Source organism: Aricia agestis, chromosome 4 (assembly GCF_905147365.1).
Source record: "Aricia agestis chromosome 4, ilAriAges1.1, whole genome shotgun sequence".
Classification (NCBI taxonomy): domain Eukaryota; kingdom Metazoa; phylum Arthropoda; class Insecta; order Lepidoptera; family Lycaenidae; genus Aricia; species Aricia agestis.
Window position 1 is genome coordinate 17,523,837 of NC_056409.1, and position 20,648 is coordinate 17,544,484.

The 20,648-nt window shown below is 36.7% G+C and overlaps 2 protein-coding genes across 2 annotated transcripts; one reads left to right on the forward strand and one right to left on the reverse strand.

Moving 5' to 3' along the window:
- The first annotated feature begins 177 nt into the window (after positions 1 to 177).
- Positions 178 to 7,829, forward strand: LOC121726129. Its single transcript, XM_042113363.1, has 11 exons — positions 178 to 303; positions 623 to 853; positions 1,274 to 1,429; positions 2,031 to 2,165; positions 2,565 to 2,668; positions 3,029 to 3,122; positions 3,685 to 3,834; positions 5,062 to 5,292; positions 5,740 to 5,917; positions 6,936 to 7,126; positions 7,680 to 7,829. Exons 1-11 carry the CDS (start codon positions 217 to 219, stop codon positions 7,827 to 7,829), a joined length of 1,707 nt encoding a protein of 568 aa, XP_041969297.1. The 5' UTR covers positions 178 to 216.
- A 3,688-nt stretch (positions 7,830 to 11,517) lies between these two features.
- Positions 11,518 to 13,498, reverse strand: LOC121726634 (protein max). Its single transcript, XM_042114074.1, has 5 exons — positions 13,309 to 13,498; positions 13,163 to 13,231; positions 12,960 to 13,070; positions 12,448 to 12,571; positions 11,518 to 12,269 (listed from the first exon to the last, which is right to left on the reverse strand). The coding sequence occupies exons 1-5, from the start codon at positions 13,345 to 13,347 to the stop codon at positions 12,106 to 12,108; spliced, it is 507 nt and encodes a 168-aa protein (XP_041970008.1). The 5' UTR covers positions 13,348 to 13,498; the 3' UTR covers positions 11,518 to 12,105.
- Positions 13,499 to 20,648: the final 7,150 nt, after the last annotated feature.

Consider the following 20,648-nt stretch of genomic DNA (forward strand, 5'->3'; position numbering starts at 1 on the left):
ACATACTATACGTTGATATGAAACTGCCTTTCTTGGGAAGTCAACACAAAACAAATCTACTCACACAAACATGGCCAGATCATGTGTAACATTTTAGCAAATATACTAAAGTGCTTCTGTTAAAATTCTTGTAGCATCAAATCAGGTGAAGAGTTACAAGTAACATGGGTTGTGAGGTGGAAACCTATTCTGGCTCCCACTCAGCGCTTCACGATTATGCTGTGGAAGACCATCCGAGAGTTGGAAAAGAAACTCAACGGACCACAACCGGAACATTTCGTGTACATCATCAAGGACTCTGAGGTATGATTTTTAAGATAACCAAACAGCATTAAGTACGGTTGTCTCATTGTACTATTAAAGAAATGGATTCGTAGGCAGATGTCGGACCTACGTTTTGTAATCGGGTTATTTTAAATCAAACTTAGTTCTGATGATAATATGATCTGTCAACTGGGTTAGACATAACTCCACCATCTGCCTAAGAATCAAGTCTTCTGATAGTAGATTAGTACCTACTTATAACTAAATTCTACTTCTAAGGTATTTTTTCCCCTAATAAACTCCTAAGATTTATAGCTCGTACTTAATACCTTTACACACACCTTGAAACAACTTGCAGCTAATGAGCGGTGTGACCTACATGTTTAATGTTACTGGAGCTAGTCATGAAGGAAATACCACGAAGACCTTCTCCATAGACTACAATGCTGGGGATCAGAAGCTGCTGGATGTAGAAGGTCGAAGCGACAAGTTCTCTCTCCAGCTGTTGGGGGGACAGACGACGTATCCAGATTTGGGATTAATCATTGAAGCTAAAGTGACCACATGCACTCATACTCAGGATTATTACGTAAGAATTTCTATTAGCTGTATAATTAGTATGATAGGCGATAGCAAAGCCGCTCCTTAGAAGCTATAAGTAATTATTATTATTGTCTAGTCTACCTATAGAACAGATTAGAATAATTTATGGAGTACCTAAGTTAGTATTATAGTAAGTACGTAGGTACATAATAATATTATATTGTGTTTGCAAATTACTTAATTAAAAAAAATCTTTTGAAATAATTTTTGTAATTTTTTGAGTCTAATGTTGATTCTTGGAAAAAATTCATATTCAACTTAATAATACACAAATTGAAGCGGGCAACATGATGATAAGTTGTTGTTCGAAAGCGGTCGTGTACCTACTTATTTTAAATAGTTGTGGAAATCTGAACAAGTGGAAAAGTTGTGTTATTAAGTTGAGATACTTTTTCCTAAATTTTAGTTCGAGTGGACTTTAACAGATAAGAAAAATAATGTAATAAATGTAACTGAAAGTGGTCTGAGGCTCGTAGTCCCGGCGTTTGTGTTAGAGGCCGGGCAGGACTATACTGTGAGGTGTCAAGTCATTAAAAAAAGCAATGAAAAATTCATAACCGAGGTATGGTAAATATTTGATCTCACCCCTTTACTTAAAAAATAGAGCTACACTTCGTCTTTACTCGTAGGTACAGCATAACGGATGGTAAAATACTTTTAGACCTTTCTAGCGTACTACATGGACAATACACTGTGGGTACTTATAACAATAGCATTTATTACGTAGGTACATCTTTCTATTACTACGCTTAGGCACAGTATAGCAATATGACATATCCCAATATTGCTATACTGTGGCTTAGGGATGCCAGGTGTCCGGATAAAGCCGGACACAGTCAGGCTTTTCGCTTGAGTATCCGGCCAAAATTAAAGGGAGTCCGGCTTTTGTAGAGCCTAGAATCTATAAGTTTATATAGAAGTCCTAAAAATTTTAGATGATGATGAAACAGAAAATCTGTACACGCTACCTAACATAATATTGCTTAAAAGTTTAGATTACTCGATAGCAAGGTTGCGGCTTTTTTGCACTAATGTCCGGCCAAACTGACTGCTTTGTCCGGCTTTTCTGTCTAGCAACCTGGCAACCCTAACTACGCGTTTTGTAATAATTATGTTTCATATCACTCTGTCTATATAAAACTGTTTGTGTTACTGATATACAGAGTGCATTGCCAATACAAGTTCTATATAGAGATTTAGAAGTGTACATGAGTGTGGATCGCTTGACGGTTACTATTGGAAAAGAATTTTCTCTATCTTCCTACATTAACCCAAACTACGAAGAGCAGTATTTAAAGGTAATTTACATTAGTTTCCTACTTGACGTATACATTACTTACGTTGATTGACACTTTACAAAAATCGGGCAAGTGCGAGTCGGACTCGCACTCGAAGTGTTCCGTACCGTTATTGAGCGAAAGTTGGCAAAAAATTGTGTTTTTTGTATGGGAGCCCCCCTTATTTATTTATTTAATTTTGTTTTTACTTGTTGTTGTAGCGGCAACAGAAATACACGATCTGTGAAAATTTCAGAAGTCTAGCTATAGCGGTTCTTGAGTTACAGCCTGGAGACAGACGGAGAGACATCGAAGTCTCAGTAAATATAGGGTCCCGTTTTTACCCTTTGGGTACAGAGCCCTAAAAAACTACATGTGAAAAGTTTAAGATAGGGAGAAATCTATCTGGTTATATTACAGCTAGAATGGAAATGCTTCTATAACAATGAGGAATGTACATTAATTTTCGACGTATCCAACTCCAATACAGTATGTTTTTCCAAAGGACTTCTCACTGCAGGCGAGTAAGTAATAAGCACAAAATATAACAATTTTAAACAATTATAATAATATTAGATAATATCACTTATGAGTTAAGATATAATATAATACGCTAAATTCAGTGGCGTTACTATAGGGTGGCATTTGGCAAAATGCCACGGGCCCCCGACCTGTGAGGCTGTGAGGTCTCAATGTTATTAACCCATCAATCCCCAAGCAGCAGCCGGCTGCCGCATAACAATTGAAAATCGATTGTGTCTGCGATACCCACGATGGAGGTGCTACCGTGACGATTTTTACTGATAGGGCCCCATGAATTTGCCACGGGCCCCGGATGTTATAGAACTTACGCCACTGACGCTAACACTAGACGCATGTTTTAGATACCTTATAACGGTAACAGTTAGCGATGTACAACGATCAGCAGCGGCGAACACAACTATAATAGCTGTGGATAAGAATTTACCTGTCATAGAGGTAAGCTTATTAATAAGGATCAGTTAAACAAATCAAGAGGGCCGGCTCAACACTGCGCCTTATTTTTAAAAGCGTGTCCCGCTAAGCAGCGCGGCGGCGAGGCAAAATCTGACAATAGCCGCGTACTGACCAAGCGAGCAGCCTCGCGAGGCAGCCTCGGACATTTGCCGCGGTACGCATGCCATGCGAGGCAGCCTCGGATTAGAAAACTTACAGACGGAGGCCGCATCGCGCGGCATGCGTATTGCAGCAAATGTCCAAGGCTGCCTCGCGAGGCTGCTCACTTGGTCAGTACGCGGCTATTGTCTTTGAGCATCGACAAAAACCGACAACGCTCGGCTAGGGCCGCGGCGCGCTCGGGCGACGCAACGCATGCGTTTGCCTCGGGCTAGGCACGTCCTGAGTTCCTGACCGACCGAGCAGCTGCCTCGCGAGGCTGCTCGCTTGGTCAATACGCGGCTTGACATTTTATATCTATCTGCTGTTGCGAAGTAAGATAAACTTTAGTTTTCTAGCATATAAAATATACGTTGATCGATTTTCTATAGTAATGTTGTTGCAGGTAGCCGCACAAGCACATACAGTTAATGAAGGCAGCGAAGTATATCTGGTGGCGAACGTCAGTAATTTGATACCATTTTGCACATTAGCCTGGTACATAACTAATGATGAGAACTTGATATCAAACAACGAAACATCTGAAGATTTTCAGGTACGTGACGAGTGACGACAGAAGTTAGAATTATGTAGTTTGTAGAAAATACCTACTGTACCTAATGGTTGGTATACTAACTATATAATACTAATTACTAGTAAACAGGAGTATGACTTACCTTGTCTTTACATAGTCTGGTCAAATAATAAAGGTGCCCATCATCGATCAATTATTTATCTCACCCACCCACCCTACCCACCCTAAGGGGTGGGTTGCACCAACTTACTTTAAATATAACTGTAACTTTAACTATAACTACAATGCAACATGTCAAATAAAAAAAAAAAAATCTTTATTCCAATTTTTAACATTACACAACCACAATAAACAAAAAATACAAAAGAGAAAAAAAAGTGTATATGAGAGAATGTGAAAACAAAGAAAGCACTATCCTAAAATAAAAGTAACAAAATTTGCATATTTAAACAACATAATATTTATGGCAGTGCAATGCCAAAAAATAAGGAAAAGGGGACCGCTCAGGTTTTGACAGCGACAGTCGCCGCTGTCCCTGGTCTTCAAATCTTTGGTTAAAGACAAAAATGGACGCCATATTTAACCATAACCATAGAGCTCGACAAGGCTTTAAACGCACGTAGCGAAAAAAGGAAGTAACGCTGTCATCATACAAAAAACGCCATTTTTGACAGTTCTCTTTTACCAGCAGCGCCCCCGCCCACGTTCATTAAAGCCTTGTCGGGCCAACAATGTCTTCTGTCAAATTATGTTGTCAAAGTTAAGGTAAAAGTTATCCTTAACTATAACCATAACTTGGACCATAACTTTAACTTTAACTACGCCTCTGGTGCAACCCACCCTAATAGTACACAAAACCGGAATAAAAATTAATAATTATTTTCAAAAAACTTTCCTTACTTTATACGTGGGAGAGCCATGCTTCGGCACGAATGGGCCGGCTCGGCCGAAGAAATACCACGTTCTCACAGAAAACCGGCGTGAAACAGCGCTTGCGCTGTGTTTCGCCGAGTGAGTGAGTTTACCGGAGGCCCAATCCCCTACCCTATTCCCTTCCCTACCCTCCCCTATTCCCTTCCCATCCCTACGCTCCCCTATTACCCTATTCCCTCTTAAAAGGCCGGCAACGCACCTGCAGCTCTTCCGATGCTGCGAGCGTCCATGGGCGACGGAAGTTGCTTTCCATCGGGTGACCCGTTTGCTCGTTTGCTTATTTCATAAAAAAAAACTTAATCATCTACTTTCTAGTCCGTGCTTATATCAGAAATAACTACAATATTTTCACTGGAACAAAGCTTTCTGAACGAAATCGCGGACTACACGAACGAGACGGAGCAGAGGGAAGTAGCGGCGAGCGTCACCGCGTTCGCCGGCCGAGCGAGACTCGTAGCGAACTGCAGCGGTGATGATGATGATGCCGTCAGCTACGCCGATGTCTACTTCAAACTTAACGAGAGCCCTAAGATTGGCAAAGTTATGGTAAGATGAATGGTTAATAAATGTTTAGAGACACTTTATTAAGTAGGTATTCATAATCGCAAAGTGCAAAAGCGCATTAATAGCATTTTTTTAAACGGATGACTTTCTAAACGGAAAATAAAATTGATTAGTTGTTATGTAATAATACTTACTATATTATACAGTGTGTAACGAAAATAAGTGATAATACTTTAGGGTGTGTACGTGTTCCTTGTAGAGAGTTCACTGTGAAAGTAGCAGCGCTGTTTTTTTCGTCTTTAAGCGCTGCTACTTTCACAGTGAACTCTCTACAAGGAACACGTACACACTATAAAGTATTATCACTTATTTTTGTTACATCCTGTACCTATAGCATCTATTCCGCCCTATTTTTGGCCTAGTAAAGAAATAAAATTGTTTAAAAATGAAAGAACGTGCATATTTACCTAAATAACAAAAAAACTTTAGGTAACTCCTGAATCTGGTGTAGCGCTGGAGACTCTATATCGAATCAGTACTTCGGTGGCAATGGATAATGATAAGCCAGTGATCTACTCGTTCTACTGCAAGGTAGCTGACAACGACACCTTACTACTGGGCTCGTACTTGGATCATTATGCTGTGGAGACGTATTTACCTTACATTCGTAAGTAACAAGTAGCGTGTGGGTTTGGTACCTAGAACAGCATTCCTGGCTTTATGTTTTGAACATCGAAATCCCTGTATATTATACCTATAACAGTCTAGAGCCGTGGTCGTCAAATTGTGGCCCGCGGGCCGCATGCGGTTGGCGCCGTTATTTGTGCGGCCCGCGACAAAGTAAATTATATGCCATAATAACCTAATCCAGTTGTTTTAATACTCGTATGAATTATGATGCTAAGCAATTCACTCATACGGCGTGATTACACCTACCGAGTAGTGTGCAGGCGAGACAGTGTTCTCGACCAGAATTTGCCGAGAGTACTGTCTCGACTCTCGCCACTCTACTCGGTAAGTGTAAAAAAGGCATAGATAAATGTGGAACCTCCCTTGAAGCGCCCTTTGTACACTGTGGCCCGGTGCTGGCACTCACATTACCATGTTTTTTTCATTACCCTTGGCCAGTAAAGTGTGACGACCGCTGGTCTAGAGTCTAGACTCTAGAGCAGGGGTTCCCAAACTTATTCTGTCTACTGCCCACTTTGAGAACAAATTATGTTTTAGCGCCCCTCCTTTGTTTCACTTAAATTACAAATCACCCCCGAAGCCTCTACACAACGCCCTCATTTTTTTCGGGGTCCCACACCGCCCCCCTTTAGACCTTCAGCGCCCACAAGGGGGCGTTATGACCCACTTTGGGAATGGCTGCTCTAGAGTCTAGGGCGTTCTTCTTAAAAGCCTTCTGCCAGTGGCAAAAGCTTTAGTAGAAAAGCTATTGTTATAAGCTCAGGACAAAAATCTCTAAGAGACATTTTGCATAGGAATTAAGGTTTATCTGTGATATTAATTTATCTAGTTACGATATTGGAATTGGAACAATTACTGAATTATTTATTTATCAATTATTGTACAAATTCCAATAAGATATTAGACCACGACGCATTAGTTTTTCGAAATAGCTATTTTTGTTTATGTAAGTAGGTCTAAACAGCGTTTAGTATTTAATCTAAATATTCTCACAGACAATGGCACAGGAGTGTTCGTGGTAGCATGCGACAGTCTCAACGCTTGCTCCACCAGCACTACTCACTCTGTAGATGTTCAAAAACATGAAAACAACATGAAGTCAATCGAGGATCTGTCTGCACACGCCCGAAGATGCGAAATGTTACAACTTATGCGACTCGCCGTTTCGGCTTTTGTTACCTTCGATGTAAGTGCACTACAATTTTGAAGTGTGTGTACTGTGTACTATCAGAAAAATTTATTCATAGACATAATATGGCCTGTCCGGCCATGGATAGATGACTTGCGTAATAATATGGTCGGGTTGTGTCAAGACCAGCTGACTAAAAAAGGTCTCCCATCTGCCTAACAATGATTTTTTTCGATCGCACATAAGTACCTCATTTAGATGTATCGACTATCGCGGCATAGTAAGCACTAAGCGATCATTATTATTATCGACGTTTCTGTAAGTGTGAATACCAAATTATTAAAAAAAAAACACTTTACAGATGTCAGACATTTAGTTAGGTTGGGACTTGGGTAGGGTTGGGTCCAAGAATCTTATATATTATATGTGTAAGTATATAAGATACTTGGTTGGGTCTATGACGTGTGAAATACGACGCACGCACACAGATATCGGCTAACTAATGTTAACAGTTGATACTTGAACTAGAAAACTTTTCTAGGAAAATACTAGAACTTCGACCGATAGGTTATCAACTTTGTTAGGTTTATTCATAAAGACTTGTTTACAGAATGGCAGTCAAATGGATAAAGTATCATTAGTAACCGAGAAGATTATCGATATATTACCAAGCGTGCATTTGCGGTGTGTACCTAGCGAAGACTATATGGACATATTGGCGAATTTAGCTCAAGTCGGCGTTTTACGAAAAGATGCTTAAAAAGTTGTTTAAATATTTAATTATAAAAATGTTTGACCTATAACAGGCTAACACTTCTTTTTTATTATTTTTGCCTTCTTTGTGTCGTTTGTTTGATATGGCTTCCCAACAACACTAAAAGATTGTCAAACTAGTCCATATTCTTATGTATTTTTAATAAATCAGTAAATACTTTTAATTACATTAAGTACATTGTTAGGTGTGGTAATAAATAAAATAATGTGAATTGAATTGCTTTTATTATTATCTAATATTAAGCAAGTATTAGGTATATAGTAGGTATTAATATCTCATTATTTGATAGAACAACCTTCAAGAACTCACACAAAAATATTTAAATTCATAGAATCTCATGAAAATCATGTTGAGGTAAAATTAGAGCAAAAACAACTGTAAATTCTTAAATAACAACATAGACATTTCAGTTTCATGATACATTCTATAAAACCTCCATCTAGGAGCTGGAAACTGCAAAGCATCAAAGTGACCCGCACCATGAAAATGTTTATTGTAACCAAACTGTTAACAAAAAATCTCGCAATGTTTTACTAGTTCAAGAAAAAATCATCTTATCAAATAAATCCATACGTTTTACCAATTCAATAGAACACTAGAGCTAACATTAACATTTTTTACACCTATTATAATTAATCTTATTAATATAAAAACATACCTAGTTTAAATTGTAAATTATATATAAAGTATACATAGGTAAATTATATAAAACTTAAATTATACAATTTTATAGTTTATAGCAATAATTTTTACTCTTTCATTTTCAAATGTTTGAGTAAATACACAAACACAGCTTAAATGTAAAACATTAATGGACAATCAAAAGTTACAACAATGTTATCATAATATTCAAATTGATCATTATTAGAAATATGCTAGTCTTGGCTCTTGTCAATCATACCGCTTTTTTGCTAGACTTGGTGGACTTGGCGGACTTGGCAGATGTAACAATAATTATATAGGAATTCGAAATTATAATTAAAACCAATAAATGGACATTTAAGTTAAAAAATATATTGATTGCACAGTAAAAAATTATCATTCCATGGTAAATAATTTTATTGCCAAAATGAGCGTAGTGTTTTGATTATAATTTTATAAAATAACCAAATTATTTTTTTAATTATCTTACAGCAAGTGTTTGCAATTTGCACACTTTACTAAAATAATAAAAATTATTATTAAATAATAACAATTATTATTAATATTATAATCAAAACACTACACTCATTTTGGGTAACTTGGACTTGTTGTTTAACTTTGAACAATACATTATTGTATTGTTCAAAGTAATACCGCGATTTAAAGTTACCCAAAATGACTGTACTCAAAACAGAAATATTTATTAAAAATATTGTTGCACAAATCGACGGGTGCAAAGTAAAAAAAGTCATCTGCAATTTTGAGTTTTTCGTTTTTTTGTAGAAACTAGCTTAAAATATCATGTTCTACAACATACCAAAAACAAAAATTCAAATATCACCTTATTTTTGGTACTTTTGTCACGTAAAAGAAGACATCTACTCTTGTTTTGTGAAATTGCACGATGTAGATGCGGATAACTACCGCTGGTCGTCTATACGCGGGACGCGCGGGGGTCATGTTATGCGGCATAAGCTGCTATCTGCCATATAGCTTTTTCTACGTTGCGATTGTGATTTAGATGTCTCAATTTACTTTTGCAAATTAGTATTGTTTATTATGTTTATGAGTACCTATTTATGTTAATTCTTATTGTTAGCTAAATATTAATTGACTTCTAATTTGTTACTGTTATTTTTTACTGTTTTTTCATGTTCAGAAAGTCCAAAACGACTTTTTAAAGAAGTTGAAAGTTTCCAGAACATAAGTGATAGATTTATCGAGCAAAATACTGTGTTGCCCGATGAAATTATTGAACATCTTATAGAAAACCTTGATGTGTCACCGATGAAGACAAATGAATATAAGTTAACTTTGTAAGATAAGTCCCCATGATCCGAATACTCTAGGCCAGTCACACCAGTTCACTCTCAGTCTGAAATATAAAATGATTTTGAAAATTTGTCGATCTCAGCAAATTAACAAATACGCCAACACCCTCAGAATACAGTTCATCACTTCAAGTCCGCCGCGTCCATTATCAGTATTAGATCAAAATATTATATATTCTTTTTTATTAAACAGATACTTTGATCTCATATAATCTATGACCTGCTTGAGTTTATTAACTCAAACAGGCCATCGAGTATATTGTCCCTCTCAAACTTTAAATCTTCTATAGACAACACCATTGATGCTTCTTCGGCAGTGGAGGCATCAAGTGAATGTTCTACGCCTTCCTCGTTAAACGGCAGAAAAAGACGTCAGTTACCTACATATTGATCTAAAGAAAAGGCGATTGAGAAATAAAGACACGTGTATTGATACGAGACGTAAATTACGACAAAATTTATGTAAACAATTACATCAGTCCAGAAATGGTAAATTGCAACCTGCGTAACATCATATCCCGGCATTTGCAAGTTCTCGCGAAATTTTTTTATTAACTTATCTTTGACCGGTTTTGGGATCTCTGTGATCACGAGAAGCAATTGAGAAATCGTTGAAATAAAATTTCATTTTGTGTTCTGAAGAATCGTATGCACCCCTCCGATGGTGTAAAACGTCCGGCGATGCTTATGATGTTATAATGAACCCATCATGCTTACAAGTGCCAAGTACAAAGACTTAATAAGCCTCTGCCTAAATTATAATAATTTACAACATAGTTCCTGTACTGATAATGATACTGAATAATTTTTAAATTAGTTTAAAATAATTAAAGTATTGACACAGAATTTCATTTTTGTTGTCAGAAAATACGATTTTTACGAAAGTAAATGAATGATTCCTAAGTATATCCATACTAATATTATAAATGGGAAAGTATGTTTATTTATTTATTTGTTTGTTTGTCCTTCCTTCACGCTCTAACGAAGAAACAAATCGTATTGTTTTTTGGCATAAACTTAATTGAAAGGATGAAAAGTAACATAGGCTACTTTTGGTCTTGGAAAAACATCATGTTTCTAAGGGAGCTTACGGGAATATTTGCAATTTACGCGATTTTCAAATTCCACGCGAGCGAAGCCGCGAGCAAAAGCTAGTATTTCATATTTTAACTTCCTTCTAAATCGTGTACCTTGCACCGAATCGACAACGTAGAAAAAGATATCTACGCAATTATGTTCTGAGCTTGGCGTGTTTAAGATGTAAAACGTTTAACTACATATTTTAATAATATAACTTACTTGTAATAATAATATAAAGTGTTACACTTTACGTAGTTACTGATAATCGTACTAGTAATCGGTAAAAATACTTTAATAAATATAATTTTTAATTCCCACGTAGAAACGACCAAGTGGTAGTTAACTCAGTTGTCATATTTTCAAGCGCAATGTAGATGCAGACAACTACAATATCTCGTAAATTAAACATAATTAGAAGAAATTAAATATACATGTGGAGTCATAAATAAATAATGAAACAATGATGAAAATTTCAATAAATTTGATCGGAAATTGACAAAATGGGAGCATTTTTTCCTATTATGCGCTCTCCTGAAAAGTTGCTGTTTTGTAGATGACTCTTTTTACTTTGCACCCGTCGAAATATACAATAATATAATATATAATATTATATCCATGCAAATAATCGGACATTTTATAAATACAATTTTATAATGGTATAACCATTGGCAAATCAATTAATCCCTCGATTATGGAAAAACCAGACACAATTATGGCTTATGTATTGTTATCGTGACTGCATGGGGGCGCTTGGGAGTTGAAGCATTAAATATTAAAACAATTTGAGATGGAATCAGTAAAACCTTTAATAAAATGCAATAAAAATATTTGCATCTGTTTTAATTGGTGTCTTGTATAACGAATATAATTTGATAAACCCTTTGGTTTTTATAATCAACATGAAGTAGAAGACATTAAACGATTAACACTGATTGAATATCAACCACAAACAACAGAAATTCCAATAATTTGACACTATTCTATTGCTACCAATTAGATGATCATAATAATCGAAGACCACAAAGACCACCTACTGAGGAGGTCATGATGCTCCATTATATAGACATTTATGTTACTATTTAAATTGAGTAAGCTCTATCATAGTAAGGTAATGCATTTCACAACATCCATTTATTTAAAAAATGAACTTTGGCAAAATATACAAGAAAAACAAACATATAACGTATATTGTTCAATTCTGGTTGCCATTAAACGCTTACACCATTGATTTTAAGTTTTTTTACTCGCCTGGCCGTGCCTTCACCGTCGGAACTATCTGTATCATGTGAGCTGTCCTCTGATTTAATTCCAAGTCCTAGTTCATGTGCGTCCATGTAGTTTCCAGTTGCCCTTGCCTTTTCCAAAGCTCGTACTGCAAAATTATTTCAAAGATAAGTTTAAAATATCAGATGATATAAGTTTAAAATATATAATATAATTATCAATTTTATTTATACATTGTATCAATAACAATGTATTAAGAGTAGGTTATCAAAAATTTTGGAACATAACTCATAGCTAGCTTAAAATAAGTAAAATATGAAACTTACTTTGCGATTCAAGGTAATTATTTTGCCTTTTTAAATCTTCTATGTCTTGTTGATGAGAGTTGTTTTTTCTCCTCATAAATTGGATGTATTCTGCCGCTTTCTTTAATATTTGAGCACGACTGGCCTGAAAGATGTAAAAGCAAGTAAATAAAACACTCTTTGAGGGTTTTGTTATAAAAACGTTTGTGCACTACATGGAATTTTACCGTCCGGCGTTCATAACTTTCACCTTTGCCATATAAATAAGGTAGGAAATCGAGATGCCGCGCAGCGCCGGATGGTAAAATTTCGTGTAGTGCACAAACGCCCTTAATTTATTTTTGTCATTTAATAGTATTATTAATATGTAATTTAATTTTTAAGAATAATGTGTTATGCATGACAGGTTATCAATGTATTATTTTAATTTGAAGAAAAAGGTGAGAGTAAACCACGAGTAAACCACTGCCCATTAAGACTAGCAGCAGTGTTGAGTTTTATATTAACGAGTACCAATAAAAATAACTACATACCACTTTTTCACCTTGTAGAGCAGGAACAGAATCTCTCAATGAAGTAAAACTGTCTTTTATGTGGTCTCTTCTTTTTCTCTCGAGCGCATTATGGTGGGCTCTCTTTTCAGCCTGAAATGCAAATTTGTTTTTATGTTTAGTCTGCAAAAACTATTAACCATACGTAATTACCACGCCTACAGGGTATTGACCACTGACGATACCTGTGAATAGTAACCTCCCCCGCCGAGGCTGTTCCTAGCATGATGACGGGAATCCGAATCATTCTCAGCCTGGAAATTTACACATAAATAGAATGTAGGAGGTACATTAGTACAAAATGCACGTAGGACAAAAGGAAAATACCAACATCACTCTCGATATCAATATCGCGGTCGTCGTCACTCATTTCTATTATTGTTTATCTAGCACAAAATTTTATCTTTATAAATATATACAATATCAATTATCTGAGTTATTGTGCAAACTAATATGTAGGTAAATTAAATTTTATATTTTTAGGTAGAAACTCAACATCGGATCGAACGATCGAAATCGGATCGTGACAGACGATGACAGTTGTATTTTTTTATTTACAAAGCAGCATGGCGCTGTTGGTGCATGCAAATTGCAATAATATGCATACACTATGTTATGCTACGTTTCTACGCTTGCCTAGGCTTGGCAAGCGTCTGGACAAGGCACAACTCACAAGCGTCCGACAATTAATCTCGCTTGGCATTTGGAAGTCCTTTACACGCTTGTGAATGCGTCAGTGTATTACGTACATCTAATCATGGCGGTGTAAGGTGGTGGTTCGGAGAAATGAAACCACTCGATGCATAATTAAGACTGATTTTATTTAATATTAACTTACGATTAAATAGTCCAGCATAGTGCTGTGACATATTAGTGTTGTGCCACATTACATACATTATTTTACCTCTATAGCGAACACCGAACTTGTGTCGGCTATTAACATCTTTGGAGTTTGGGGTTCCAGATCCGTTTTTCGGTTTGGTAATATTCCAAAAACGATAAACTCTCATCGTTCGACAGCTACAGTTCGACTTGCAAGTTGCAAGGCTTTATTTGAACGTGGCGAGAAAAGGAACTAAACGCTTCTATCATAGAAAAACATCATTTTTGACATCACGTTTGACAGTTCTCCTTTACCAGCAGCGCTCCCGTTCAAATAAAGCCTTGTACAGTTCAGTACTCATTTTTGAGTCAGAACTAGACGTGCGTTCGTCGCGAGACCACAGCGCACAGAATACAAATTAATCACAGCGGCTACTAAGCGCGCGCCAACGTGTGAACGCGTCGCAAGCGCTTCCCGCTAGCGCCCTTTGATCTGTGTCCAAATCCGACACTACTCCGGATCGGATACGTTACTTGAAGCGTCCGCAAGCTCACGCAAGCCAAGCCAGAAGTACTCTCTTTACACGCGTGTGCTTGTGGACGCTTGCCAAGCCTTGGGAAGCGTAGAAACGTACCATAAAATGTAATTCCATATATTTTTTAACGACGGTAAGCAAAAACCTATACTTTGAGGGCCCCGAAGACGATCAAACGGTTTGACTCAAACACGTAAATTTTGGTTTGACTCAAAGCGATTTGATCGTTTACAAAGCTAATTTGAACGGTTTGTCAAACATTTACGTGTTTGAAGCTTGTTTGATGAAATTTCATATTTTCGTTGTGTTTGACGCGCCGTTTGACAATGATATTCTATGTTACTAACGTAACTAGATTGGAAGTTTACGGTAGCAACGCGTTGCCACTTCGAAGATGCCTGCAGGCATATCTCACATACATAATGACATAACGAATATATGACCATTGCCGTTTGATCGTGTTCCGACGCGTTTGATCAAACCCGCTTAGTTTAGTACTGGATTATGAAGAAGAAAAAAAAGAAGCTGTAGTTTCTAGCACTTTCTGTAGGTAGATGTTCGTGGGTAAAACGATATTATCTAACGGCCGTTCCCAATATTTGATCTATCTCTGGTTTTGCCCTACTAGAGATAGGAATAACTCACATTAGACATATATTTTATGTCAATTGTGAGCTATTCCTATCTCTAGTAGGGCAAAACCAGAGATAGATCAAATATTGGGAACGGCCGTTAGTCGATAGGCCATACCATTAATTTGGACCAAAGTCGTTTTCTTTTTTTTGCTCTTCTGACGCAGGACATTAACGTTATAAACATAAGATAAGAAAATCGCGATCCTCGTTCTAGAATCTAGACTTTAAAGTCTAGACTCCAGAGCATCTTCTGCATCACAAGACGTGTACTCGACAGCGCGTATTGAATGAAACTGCGCAGTGTCGTTTGACAAACCATTCAAACCATATTCAAACTGACATCAAACAGTTGCATCAAACACGTAAGGTTTGAATCAAACCGTTTGATCGTCTTCGGGGCCCTTTACAGTCTGTCAAGAAAGCAACAAGAAAGAGTAGACGCACAAAATTAATTTATAAACGTGATTATATACGTTTACGCCAAAAAGAAGGTTTTTAGGGTTCCGTACCCAAAGGGTAAAAACGGGACCCTATTACTGAGACTTCGATGTCTGTCCGTCTGTCCCCAGGCTGTAACTCAAGAACGGTAATAGCTAGAGAGTTGACATTTTTACAGATTATGTATTTCTGTTGCTTCTATAACAACAATTACTCAAAACAAAATAAATTAATTGTTTAAGGTGGGCTCCCATACAACAAACGTCATTTTTCAAACATTTTTTGCTCGGTATCAATGATGACAACAGGTACAGTCTGTCAAAAAAGTCATGAAATTAAAAAGTGGCAACATCGTAGTGTCATCCCTTTTTTCTTATGATTAATTTGAAAGGGATGACACTACGATGTTGCCAATTTTAAATTTCATGACTTTTTTGACAGACTGTAGGCACTTGAAATGTACATAAAATACTTAGCTGTATAATACTTTAATAATTAATAGTAAAATTGAAATAATTAAGGGGGCTACCATACAAATAACACAATTTTTACTATTTTTGCTCTTTAATGGTACGGAACTCTTCGTGCGGGAGTCCAACTCGCACTTGGCCGATTTTTTCTCTTTGTATTTACACAGAGAATGCTTATACACTTTTAATATCATCATTGATCACCTTGTATAGCCCATAGACTTAATTTTAGGTTTATGGTATAGCCCGTCAAAAAAGTCACGACATTAATAGAGTCGCCACTTGTTTCCGGTGTGGCCTCTTATGTCCAAGCTGTATCTAGTCACTATAAAAGATTTTGATACTTTATATTAAATACAGTTTAAAAACACGTTGTAAATATTATGATTTATATAATATGTAGTTAAGAAAATTTTAAATAATTATGATGTAGTTATATTGTGTGTTTAATTTACGACATTACAAGAAACAATCTAATCTATGTAAAGTACCTATTATAAAAGGGCCCATTCACGGCGGCCCAACGCGTTCGCCTATGTCGAGAGCCGGCATATGAAATAATCGGTCAAGTGCGAGTTGGACTTGCGCACGAAGGGTTCCGTACCGTTATAGAGCAAAAATCAGCCAAAATTGTGTTTTTGTATGGGAGCCCCCCTTAAATTTTTACTTTATTTAAATATTATTAATAATTATTAAATAACACATATAATTATGGCCTTTGTGAAAATTTCAAGTGCCTACTTGTCATCATTGTTACCGAGCAAAAAATGTTTGAAAAATTATGTTTGTTGTATCGGAGCCCCCCTTAAATATTTAATTTATTTTGTTTTTAGTATTTGTTGTTATAGCGGCAACAGAAATACATAGTCTGTGAAAATTTCAAATCTTTAGCTATTACCGTTCTTGAGTTACAGCCTGGAGACAGACGGACAGAAATCGAAGTCTCAGTAATAGGGTTCCGTTTTTACCCTTTGGGTATGGAACCCTAAAAAGAAATGACACTACGATCTTGCCACTTTTTAATTTCTTCACTTTCTTGACGAACTTTATAAAAAATGCAATAACTCGATTAAACGGTTGAACTGATGTGGCTAATTTTAGTCTAATAAATATTCCTGGAAGTCCAGGGAAGGTTTATAAGTGACACAAAGTTCACCGGGACATCTAGTCACTAGTGCTACATATTATTATAAATTTATAACGCCTGTTATTTAAGTACCCTCTCCCTGAGAGCTGCAGAGCTACTTTGATGACCAGTGAGAGCTGAGAGAAGCTCACTCCTTTTTTATTATGGAACTACTTATTTAAGAAAATACAAAAAATAAATAAGTGAAAAACAGGGTTTTGTTATTTTAATAAAATATGATTATCCAAATAATATCCTACAATGCAGCCGGAAACAGAATCATCGCCACTTTCTAGATCCATGTAATTACAGCTGCAGTGGTGTCATAGTGAAGAGGCACTTTCATCTTCAATAATCAGCTCTTCAATATTGAATTTAGGATATCCTTATAAAGGGTTAATTCCCACTCCTTGTATTTATTTTCAGTGTTTCAAAATGATAGCATAAATTCTCCCAGTCATTTCGGTCATTTCGTTAAACGCTTTTTCTGCTATCTGTAAACATAAAACGTAATAATTATAATATTATATTACGCTGCATCAAAGTGTTAAAGGAGTTAAGCACATACACTGTGACACGAGAATTTTATATACCTACGTATAAGATACATAATAACGCAAAGCACCTAAGTCAAAGTATCAATCATTGTTAGGCGCGTTATATGATAGATTTCTTTGACAGTTCATTGTTTACGTAAACATAAGGTTTAAGTAAAATTGTTGTTTTATTATACCACATAATACTCAGGCTACTTAGAATAGGGATGATGACAAGGTCAAAGATTAGCGAATTTTGTTAATAAAATAAAGAAATCACGGTAAAAAATAAGTGTTCCCAAAATTTCAGCTTGATAGCATTTGTATTTTTTTTGTTATGCGCCTTCAAAGTTGGATATTAAAGTCAATTTTTTTTCAATAAAATTTCTTAATATTTGTATACAATTCGATAACTTATCCAATTAAAACCAACTTTTGTTATGAAACCACTTTCATAAACGCAATATTTAATATACCTGTCGAACAAAGTTGTCTCCCGATGCGTACAAACTACGAAAGACTGACGTCATACTTTCGTAGTACTTTGTATGGAGCGTTTCGGGCAGGTCATTTTTATGAGATATTTGAATTGTCATATCTTGGTGAATTTTTAAGCTATCAGAGTCATTCTTTCAACGATGTTTCTATTTTTTAAGTGTCTTTCAATTACCGATAAGAAAAAAAAATAGTCATCATGCCTATTGCATTATACAATAAAATAAACAAATAAAATTGATAAAACAAACGCTTAATTACCTGCTACTATGGCGATTGTGCGATCAGAATCGGAAATGTGGACGCAAGAATTTCAGAGTTATTTTCGCGTATTACTATTTTTCTTCAATGAAAATCTTCAAATTTTCAGGACTATGACACGTCTTTCACTTTAATTATTAATATTAATCACAGTAACATGTAGTTTTCACATTGTAAAACTAAATTTAAGCAAATTGAAAATCTTTGTTTTGTAAATTTTATGTCATATTAGAGTATTGATACAACAAAGGGACAAATGTCAAAAGAGTGTTGCTATTGCTTAAAAAAAAAGTTTCGCCTCCTAGACATTCTTGACGCACTAATCACTATACATATTTTTTTATCTCTTTTCATAATAATATTAAGATTTTAAAATTATTGCGTACAGTGGGCGCGAAACATATCCTTAGGTAGTCTGTGGTTAAAAACGATCAAAACCATTGAGGTACCATAGACTGGAGAGCAGGGCCGTCTCTAGCCCATGTGGCGCCCGTGTGCAAATATTACCCTAGCGCCCCTAGCAAGCGCGCGCGGTCAAAATGAAATGCGCAGCATACGCTCATTTTTAGAACACATTATAGAGACGGGCGAAAAAGCTAAAATATTTTTTTATAGTTTCACCAAAATATCGTCGTCTACATGGGGTCTCTCGTTCAAAACGTTAAAAATTATATATACAGTAGGTATTTAGGCAGAATATGCTACGGCTCACCAGTCTGGGCAGATAGGGCTACGATAGGTGCAGCCCGACGTAAACTTTTACAAAGCCAACGTCTCGCATTAATATTCCTATAAATAAATATAATAATTTATATATGGCAGGATCGGTGGGATATTGAGTTATCCCACCGATCCTGCCTTCTTTCCTTCGGTACGCAAACGACTCACTATGTATTGGATAGACATCGATCGATCGATTTAAAGTTTAGCTTTAAATCGATCGATTTAAAGCTAAACTTTATGGATTCAAGTTCGTTCCGTCTCCTCTTTGCGAGTGCTCGACTGAAGGTAGCTCGCAAGAACAAACTGCTCATCACATACTCTGGGAATGTGATCTCTGGCATGAGGAAAGAACCGATAATTATGTTAAACAGCCTCCAATGTGTTTCTAGGGTCGTATATTACGATGATCTCGTAGGCAGCGCAAAGAATTTCCGTGCTTTCAAACGTTTTTGTCATAAATATTATTGGAAACAATCCAGCACAAGCTTGTCATTTTTATTAAGTAAAGGTCATTTTTATTAAGTAGGCTTAATACAATTTAATTATTTTCCCGTGGTGTTCCCCCTTTGTTCGGACATTAATGTCACGAAAATTTGGCTGTCTCCCGCTTTGCTTGGGGAGGAAAACTGGAGTTCTCCTACTCCTCCTACCTTTCTTCTGATTAATTTCGTTGCGGGTCCCAAGACAGATTTAGCTTGTTCCTCGGGCATCCCTGAGATCATATCAAAGGGCTTTCGTGGTTGGTTACCACTGTTGATCCTGGCGTCACAGGAGTTGCATTGATGGGAATGTGTGGTGGGCCATTTGCCTGTGTTAATAATACGCTCGTTGAATGCTCTGCTTGAGGTGAGCAACGGCCTGAATTTTGCGCCGTCCTTGGATTGGACCTTACTACTTATTAGGATGCAGTAGCTTATATAGTTTCTGCGAAACTGTTATGTCGCAAACAGAGGCTGCATAAAGAGAGCGGAAAGCAAATTAATACGCAGATCCCATGAGAGCACGGAGGGTGTATACAGCCCTTGCGGTCGTGAGTCACGCGGCTCTCATTTTGGCGCCCATCTTGACGACAAAATATATTATCTTCATTTATGTGTTTTAAGGTTTATTTCACATTGAAATATAAAATATTTATATTGCAAAAGCCGAGCCGCTCGTAGCGCGCCTTGATTTGTTGTAATTCGACAAATATAAGAAGAGCTCCAGATGCTACACAAAATGTATGCAAATGGGAGTTAAGTTTACATTGATCATTAAAGCGCGGTGGCCGGCCAACGCGGGCGCGGGCCGATGGGGCTCCTTGCGAGCGGCGCTTGGCGCCCCTAGGACCCCGGCGCCCGTATGCAACGCACACCCTGCACCTAAGGGAAAGACGCCCCTGCTGGAGAGAGCCTTATATCGGTGTATAAGCGTCAAAAGCGTGTAATGTTATGTCCTACTTACTAGGACATAACTAAGGAGTCGGCCTGCGTATTTCATGTACCTAATAAAAGTGTTAATAAACGTTTTTAGTGAACATTTAATGCTAGATATTGATGAGTTTTGTAGTTCCGCTAAATAATAAACCATAAGAATGGTCAAAGAATGCCTCAAGCACGTGGATTTAACATAAAATACGTAAGTTTTGAA

Excerpts from the sequence above, each read along its gene's own strand:
- LOC121726634 (XM_042114074.1), bottom strand. The coding sequence starts at position 13,347 with ATGAGTGACGACGACCGCGATATTGATATCGAGAGTGAT. Across the intron at positions 12,572-12,959 it reads CTCTACAAGGTGAAAAAGTG|GCCAGTCGTGCTCAAATATT; the intron begins GTATGTAGTTAT and ends TACATCTTTCAG. Across the intron at positions 12,270-12,447 it reads TAATTACCTTGAATCGCAAA|TACGAGCTTTGGAAAAGGCA; the intron begins GTAAGTTTCATA and ends ATAATTTTGCAG.
- LOC121726129 (XM_042113363.1), top strand. The coding sequence starts at position 217 with ATGCTGTGGAAGACCATCCGAGAGTTGGAAAAGAAACTCAACGGACCA. Across the intron at positions 2,669-3,028 it reads GGACTTCTCACTGCAGGCGA|ATACCTTATAACGGTAACAG; the intron begins GTAAGTAATAAG and ends CGCATGTTTTAG. Across the intron at positions 3,835-5,061 it reads AAACATCTGAAGATTTTCAG|TCCGTGCTTATATCAGAAAT; the intron begins GTACGTGACGAG and ends TCTACTTTCTAG.